The sequence below is a fragment of the Vanessa cardui genome, chromosome 28 (genome assembly GCF_905220365.1).
Source record: "Vanessa cardui chromosome 28, ilVanCard2.1, whole genome shotgun sequence".
Taxonomy (NCBI): Eukaryota; Metazoa; Arthropoda; class Insecta; order Lepidoptera; family Nymphalidae; genus Vanessa; species Vanessa cardui.
Genome location: NC_061150.1, coordinates 1,578,675 through 1,587,035, shown reverse-complemented (window position 1 = coordinate 1,587,035; position 8,361 = coordinate 1,578,675). Strand labels below are relative to the sequence as shown.

The window sequence follows — 8,361 nt, the reverse complement described above, 5'->3', positions numbered from 1 at the left end:
TTTCTACATTATTAGATATCGAAATTTTTTGTAATTAATGCGTAGATAATTGTGTATTGTTTGACCTTATCTATGTTAAGTTTTAAGTCGTATTATTAGTACATAAATAAATATTTAAAACGACTATCCGAACAAACAATGAATTTTCAACCACAGAAAGAGAAATGTCAAATCAAAATGAAGTTGACTTTGTTTCTTTTCAAAGGTTCCTAGAATTATTCTATCCTAATGTTTTACCTTTCTAATTTTATCCTATTTCTAGTCTGTAATGAGTAAGAGTATAACATGATGAGATAGTAAATTATATAATTAAAAATTTAACACTATAACAGTTTAAAAAAATGACGACTGTTTTCGAGATCTGAATATATGTGAATATATGTTTGTGTATAAGTTATTTGTGTACGTTTAACTTTATAGGTAAGTTTGTTTTTGTAATTAACATATTTCACGCAACTTGCACTTGGTTACATACTTATGTAAGTCATTGTGTAGTGATCGTTAAAATTTATCGTTTTGTAAGTATATATGTAAACTTTCTTTAACTTATCAGAAATCGCTGGATAACGGTTTCGAACTGTTAAATTAGTCTCATAGAGAAATACAATAGCATTTTAAAATTAACCCATCATTGTAAAATTTTAAAACATCAATCAGACTATACAGACACATATTTAGTTGACGAAAATTGTCTGTATGGAATATAATCATTTTAATTAAGTTGGTATCACAGATTCAACCGTAGGATGATCGAAGATAAGATAAATTTTTACAATATTGTATTTTCATGCAAAGATACCTATCACATATAAACTAACTAAACTCATAAGGACATTCTTTAGGTATATTTAGGCACTCTATCTTAGAAAGCAGATTTATTGGCCACTTTGTCAAAAGGATTTAATATTGATTTCAATACAATTCTGTATGTAAAGCTTGCAGGGCTAAACTAAATTTGGTGAAATTAATTTTGAAAGAAAGCTTGAAAAGGAAATGGAAATATTCAATTGTATGACTAGTGAACTGATCTTGACACACATGAAAACTCTTCGACAAATAAATTGACAAAGACAAAATAGTTTAGTAGATTCTTCTCAGTAGCTTTATAAAGAGTTTTTGAGTAATCAATAAAAAAATAGTTTTAATATAGTATGATATGTTATATATTTGCAATATTACACAATTTAAAGTATATTTTCCTCTATACCCAATCATGATTACGATTGAATTTATAAACGACTAATTATAGTTTATATTTTGTTAATAGACGTTGGAATGGAAAACAGACATGCACCGCCCGGTGTCAATTCCCGATCACAGACAGCAGCGCAGTCCGCGGCCGATCTTGAGGTAATTTTATTTGCAATTATTAGTCTTCTTTTAAAGCTAACCTACATCCAAAATCTCAAAATTGCCCATCCCCGCTTTTTACTCTTGTTTTAGTAAGATGTTGTGGTTTACAATATTTTTTTATTCATTAAACAGCAACAGATCTTTACTGGAGTATATGATGATCGTAATTTTGAAAGACGTTGCTCACACTAAATTTTTTTGTGCAATTATTAGTTAATTAGTATAATGGAAATAGCTTGTTAATGACCTTCCATTTCTGCAGAAAAGGTTTGACTCTATAGTACGTAGGTTTGTACGTTTCATTGTAGTTATTTAGTAGAATTCCTTGTTCCAATCTCGATAGGTACCACGCATCACATATTCAGCTGTCAATCTTAGTATTGTGTACTGGTTTGAAAGGTGAGTGTACGTTCAAAGTGAAAGTTCAGTGTCATGCTATTCTACTTACCTATTTTAAAGGATTAAAGATTAAGTTCTGTTTAATAGTAATAAAACAGCTGTTACTGATTAGTGCTGTAATGTCTACTAGTATTATAAATGTGAAAGTAATTCTATCTGTCGATCTTTCATATCTATACTGAACCATATTTGATGAAATTTGCTCTGATTAATGAGAGTGGCACTTTTTTATGCCTTATACAACAACAACCTGTAAATTCTCACTGCTGGGCTAAAGTCCTCCTCTCCCTTTGAGGAGAAGTTTTGGAACATATTCGGCGGTATATTGCGGTGAAGGAAAACATCGTGCGGAAACCTGCATGTGTCAAATTCATATAAATTCTACCACATGTGTATTCCACCAACCCGCATAAGAACAGAGTGGTGGAATATGTTCTAAACCTTCTTATGCCTTATGATTACTAGTAATTCATAAAGATATAATTATATACATTGATCTTTGTATGTATTAAATTATAATTGATTCAATATGTACTGTCAAAATCAAAATCAAAATATACTTTATTCAAGTGGGCTTCTACAAGCACTTTTGAATCGTCATTTTACAATTAAGTGAAGCTACCACCGGTTCGGAAAGTATATTCTACCGAGAAGAACCGGCAAGAAACTCAGTAGTTACTCTTTTTCAACATTAAAAAAAAAATACAGTCATGTTAGTTAATACAATTATTTAAATTAATATATCCTGCCTGGAAGTCAACAGGTATTAATTCCACGCTTTTTGACTAAATAAATCTTATATATTGAGCGTAACCGACTGATGTCCCAGTGGTTACGATGCACATAAGAAATCGGTTATGGTCTCATTTTGAAGTTCTGCAGCGGTAGGTGAAAAATAAAGAGGATTATTTATTGCAATTTACTAACAAAGAATTTCTAAAAAATCTTTAATAAACGCAAAGTTTTGTGTAAGACCGACTAGTAATAATATGACTAGTAAGGATTACTAGTGAACCGACTAGCTCGCAGGGGGCAATACTGATACTAAACATACTACAGAATTTGTTTATTTACGACATCACATTAGAAACTTCTAAAATTATTAGTGTTTCTTTACTATATTGTCCATGTGTTATATACAAAAACCTTCCTCTTGAAACACTATCTGTTAAAAAGGCCGCATCGAATTTCGTTGCGTGATTTCAAAGATCTAAGCATACATAGGGACAGACAGACAGATTTTATTTTATACCTCGTTAAGTCGAACCTCGATAAATTGAAAACTTCCAAATCTCGGAAAAATTTGGACCCCTCAAACACCAAAATCTCCATTACTCGAAATCTTAACCCTCTATAATTTGAAAACTCTATAACTCGAATTTTTTGATGTCTCCCTTCAATTTACACTTATACAATTGTAGACCCAGCTTCAGATAAACAGGAACGTCAAATAATTAACAATATTAAATATGTTTCACAATATTTATATTTACAGTTTTCTTTACAATCATCCATCATCTTCCGTATTTAAACCCAGATTAACAATTCCCATTTCAAATTAAATAATATTCTATTTCTACTTTTATTTATAAAAATGTCAAACCAAAAAGTATTCATTACATTTATATAATTCTGTGACTAAATATAGTTCAACAGCTAGATGAACATTTAATGACAACCTCCATGGTCGAGTGGTGTGTACGCCGGTTTTCATGGCTACGCCACTCTGAGGTCCCGGGTTCGATTCCCCGCCGAGTTGATGTAGATTACCATTAGTTTTCTATGTTGTCTTGGGTCTGGGTGTTTGTGGTAACGTCGTTACTTCTGATTTCCATAACACAAGTGCTTCAGCTACTTACATTGGGATCAGAGTAATGTATGTGATGTTGTTTCATATTTATATTTATTTATTTAATTTATTTATTTATAAATATTATATTTAAAATACTTTATAGGCTTACACAATGATTTTAATGATCTTTCAATCAGGTTCTTCGAGAGATCGATCACGTGTACTTCTCCCCGACGTCCGAGTTTGATGCAGCTCGGTATGTCCTGGAACACGCGCCCTCGCCTCCGGACTGCGCCGCTATCGAGGCTATGTTCAGCAAGCTTAAGAGACAGCAACAGGTATATGATTTAATTGTCTGCCATGATCCAATAAACCTTAAATGCAATAAGTTTTTTTTATAAAATAGATAGACGGTGAGGCTAATGGTTAGTGGTCACCACCGGTTACTAAGATACTGTAGACATTGACATGCACCACCGTCTTGAAAACTAAGATGTTATGTCCCTTGTACCTAAGCTGATTCGGTAGAATATATAGTGATTAGGATGTACCTACCTAAAGAGTCTTGAACATAGACCTACCTCAAAGTAAAACCAGCTTTATTTCCTGCAGGTAGTATCTGGTAAAGCTCTACACTTAATATCACAGCAACGTGACAATTGCGATAGGGAATTCGCTGAGATCCAAAACATTCGCGCACAACTATCAGACACTTTAGAAACGTGCAAGAAAGCCAGGGAACGGTTAAAGACCGCTTCGAACCACCTGACTATATCCACCTTTGTCATACTCGCTAACGTTAGAAAGAGACAGATTATAAAATCAGTTCTCAAGTCATTGCAATTGTTGCAAAATCTTCGAAGCGTTGAGAATGATGTTGCTGAGTTTTTGAACAAGAAGGAATATTATGAAGCGATCGATCTAATATTAAAAAGTAAGAAAGCGGCTGCCGCGCATAAGGAGTTCACTTGCATAGCAGACCTAGCTACTAGACTGCAAGACACTTTAGACATGACAGAGGAAAGGCTGGATTCGGTACTGGCGAGTATTTGTTATAATTTCGACGAAAACGTTTTTAAAAAGTTAAAGAAAGCTTACGACCTCCTTGGTAAGACTCAAGCTGCGATGGAACAATTGCACATGCACTATTCCTCAGCTGTGAACGAATCCGCGTTAGAAGCAGTGAAACCTTATTTGAATAATAATTCGACGGAAATGAAGTTTCAAGAAATGTGCCAAACAGTACCAACAACGAAAGCACCGCTTTGTCTGTTGAATTTGTGCGAGAAGTTGTTCCTAGTGATGAAGAGTTACTATTTGCTGGTCAGTTGGCACACGAAGAACGAGGAAACCGTGCCGAGTTCGAACGTTTTCGATATAGAGAAGAACGTCAGCAGGGAATACATCAAGCAGAAGTTAAAAGCGGGTCTCATAAGGATATGGAATGATGTGCAAGCGAAGGTATCCACGTTTTTAAAGAGTTCGGGCTTAGAGGAATTTCCATTCGAAAAGTTCATACAAATGCTGGGCATTTTGAGGAAGTTGACCCAAGTCGCTGAGATATTCTGTGGAGACAAATCGGATTTATTGCAAGATTTCATCAAAACTCAAAGCGTGTCCTACATAAAGAACTACCATAGAGGCAGGATGGAGGAATTGAAGCTTTTCCTGGAAAACGAGGGCTGGGAACAGTGCCCTGTCAAATCGACCTTCAATCTTCAAAATTTGCAAGAATTCAAACAGTTCAGGAAATATTTGAACCCGGTTAAATCTGACACTTCGATCGCGAAAACTCAATCCGATGCAACTTCGTCCGCGCCGTCACAAGATGACAGCTTATATATATCGAAATATTTCACCCAGAAAACGTCCAGGACTCCCTTCGAAATATTCAGGAACGAAAACGTGACGAATGACGATATATTCGGAATCGAACCGGAATCGGATGCGAGCGATGAATCTGATGATGAACCGGATGAGTTACGGCGTGACTTCGTCGAAGACGACAGGCACGATTACACAACAACCAACGATTACATACCGACAAGCCCTTCGAAGTTAAAGGAAAGCGTTATAGTAACCAACACAACCCTATCAGTCCTCCGGAATTGCGGTCAATATCTTCAAATCAGTCGATACCTGCCCCAGATCTCGTTAGAAGTGATAATGCTAATGAATCAGCTGTTTGATTATTACTTCTACGCTGTCCATCTATTCTTTACCTCCGATTTGGACGTCGCCTCCTCAACTTTGTACACTTCAAAACTAAATTTAGTCCTCAAAAGGATATCCAATAGTATCAACGTGTCGACAGATGACAGTGCTAGCTTCGAGTGTCCGAGCATTCCACAGCACTTGGACATGGATTCCGAGGCCAATTTACACGGCCTGAGCGAGCGTATCGTCGGCGTCGAAAGCGTCATATTCCTCGCGAAGCAATATGAACTCTTACACCCGTATTTAGAATCTATAGTTGCTCAGCATCAACGAATGATTTTGGAACATTTTAGAGATAACACGTTAGCCGTTGTGGCGGATTTGAGGATGCCTGTCTATATGTGTTCTGCTTCGAAAGCGGTTGACGCTCGGTCAGCTTTGATAGCGATGTCCCAAGTCCGATGGGACGTGAAGAATGTAGCCGTTGAACATAGTCCGTACGTAGATATGATAATACGAAAAATTCAAGTGTTCGCCCTCCGTTTAGAGAATATATCGTCGAAGGTTACTCTTAATTTGGAGGTCATAAACTCTATTTGGTCAATGGTGTCCAAATTCATCGTCCACTTGTTAGTGGAAGGCTTTTCAAACGCGACGAAATGTTCAAATGGGGGTCGGGGGTTGATGCAATTGGATTACAGGCAATTATTCGTTAAATTGGAAAAGATCTCACGTCTGAAACCTGTACCGTTTCAAGATTACGTCGATAGATACGTGAAAGCGTACTATTTACCGAGAAATGAATTGGAGAGTTTTGTCAAAGAAAAAACTGAGTATTCGAATAAGCATCTCTTGGCTTTGGTGTCGTGTGCCTGCGAAAATAAACGGGACAGGCAGGCGTTAAGTGCTATCGTCGAAAATAAGGATAATCCCGCTTAACTTTCTAATGTTAAGTGAAGATTGTCTATGGTAAGTGTAAATCGACTGAAATATAACAAATTATAGAAAAAAAATAATCGAAAATAGTGCAAGTCTCGAAATTAATATAGGATATTTATTTAAAAAAAAAATTACCAAATTTAATTTATTGAATTTAAAAATTCAAAGGATGCGTACTTAAATATGATAGGTTTCAATGAAACGTTTCCAAATACGTATTAACTTTTTGACTTAGCGTTTAAAATTGCTTCGCTTGTGTTTATAATGCATGATCTTTTCGAAGAAAAACATCCTAAAGAAATGCCATTATTAAAATCATGTGAATTTCTTTATATCTACCAAGAATAATCTGGTAGATGATCTCCAAAACTTTCCTAAATAGGAAGACCTCTTTTGCGTGGAACTTTTTATCCACATATTTAATTGAATTAAACTTTTAAAATGACGGTATTATATTTGCTAATGCTGAATATGGTAATTGTATAGTTTGGGTAAATTTTACCCATTTAAAATTCATTGGATCAAAATTAGGAAAGTGTTACTCCTAGTTTATTTGGACATGAAAAAGTTAATCTAATTCTGCAAAGATTTTATTGCAAAACTTAATATTGCTTCATTTATTTGCATCAAATTGATACGAGTTCAAAGAGTACAAAAAAATATATAAAACTATTAATAAAATTAATGCTTAAAGATTGAAATCCAATTTGTAATTGTATACAATCCAATTCAATGAATGAACCAATAATTATTATTGTTCATTCTATCAGTCAATTCAGTGGCGGATTTACAAATCTGCCTCTAGTAGGCTATTCAATTTTTGCCGGCCCTACTTTTTTTTGCAACATTTATGATTTGTGTTCTATCGTCCTCATTACATCGGTTCCTGTTATTAGTATGATTATAAACTAGGTGATATTTCTGTCAGTTACTAGAATATTTTTTCAATCTGCTATGTAGTGACGAGTATACGCATTACAGAAGTATGGGAATACATATAATTATAAGTTATCCTTTTAATTTCTGTAAGGTTATAACAAAATTTGGGCTAAATTTGCCGCCCCTCTAAATCAGCCGCCCTAGGCTCCAGCCTACTTAGCCTATTGGTAAATCCGCCACTAAGTCAATTGAATACAAATATCCATTCGATTGACACATATTGGAATTCAGTTTCCGAATGTTTGATCATTAATGAAAGGCAAATCAAGATATGTGTGACGAATACCTTGGATGGGTATATTGATTGTGAATGAGAGTAGTACAAAATATCTTTCTCATTTTTTAGCTCATATCATTCGTTCAAAAAGCTTCTGTAAATTATATAGCTATTTCATGATCTCTCTCCCCCTCTATCTTCTCGTGAAAATGAATGAACAAACAAATGAGAACTAAAAATCTTGTAAATAAAAAAAATATTCATAGACGAATTGAAAGATTCATCATGTATTTTGTTAAACTTTTTTCTTAAATTTAAACAAAGAGTTTGTTTCTTACACTTTTGATGATGATGGTTAGGACATGTTAATTTGTACTATGCCAATTATATTTTTTGGGAACGATTAATACAATTATTACACACTTGTGTTTCCAAATTTAAAAACACTAGGAAGGGTTATCCTCTCCTAGTATCCTCTCCTAGTAAAAAAAAAGCCACACTTATTCCATATTCAAAAATAGTTAGGAAGGGATAATACCACCCCTTAAAATATATGACAACATAT

The 8,361-nt window shown here is 34.4% G+C and overlaps 1 protein-coding gene across 2 annotated transcripts; it reads left to right on the top strand.

Annotated features, from left to right (window-relative positions):
- Positions 1–172: 172 nt before the first annotated feature.
- LOC124541553 (syndetin) lies at positions 173–8,044 on the top strand. 2 transcript variants are annotated; one of them, XM_047119471.1, is made up of 4 exons: positions 173–420; positions 1,268–1,350; positions 3,742–3,882; positions 4,157–8,044. In XM_047119471.1, exons 2-4 carry the CDS (start codon positions 1,276–1,278, stop codon positions 6,638–6,640), a joined length of 2,700 nt encoding a protein of 899 aa, XP_046975427.1. In that variant the 5' UTR covers positions 173–420; positions 1,268–1,275; the 3' UTR covers positions 6,641–8,044. The 2 variants fall into 2 exon arrangements, with proteins under 2 accessions (XP_046975427.1, XP_046975428.1); XM_047119472.1 differs by lacking the exon at positions 173–420 and adding an exon at positions 465–518.
- Positions 8,045–8,361: the final 317 nt, after the last annotated feature.

What these genes read in the sequence shown, in the direction of transcription:
- LOC124541553 (XM_047119471.1), top strand. Translation starts at nt 1,276, where the DNA reads ATGGAAAACAGACATGCACCGCCCGGTGTCAATTCCCGATCACAGACA. An exon ending in AGTCCGCGGCCGATCTTGAG is followed by an intron (nt 1,351 to 3,741) that starts GTAATTTTATTT and finishes TCTTTCAATCAG; the next exon opens with GTTCTTCGAGAGATCGATCA. An exon ending in AGCTTAAGAGACAGCAACAG is followed by an intron (nt 3,883 to 4,156) that starts GTATATGATTTA and finishes TATTTCCTGCAG; the next exon opens with GTAGTATCTGGTAAAGCTCT.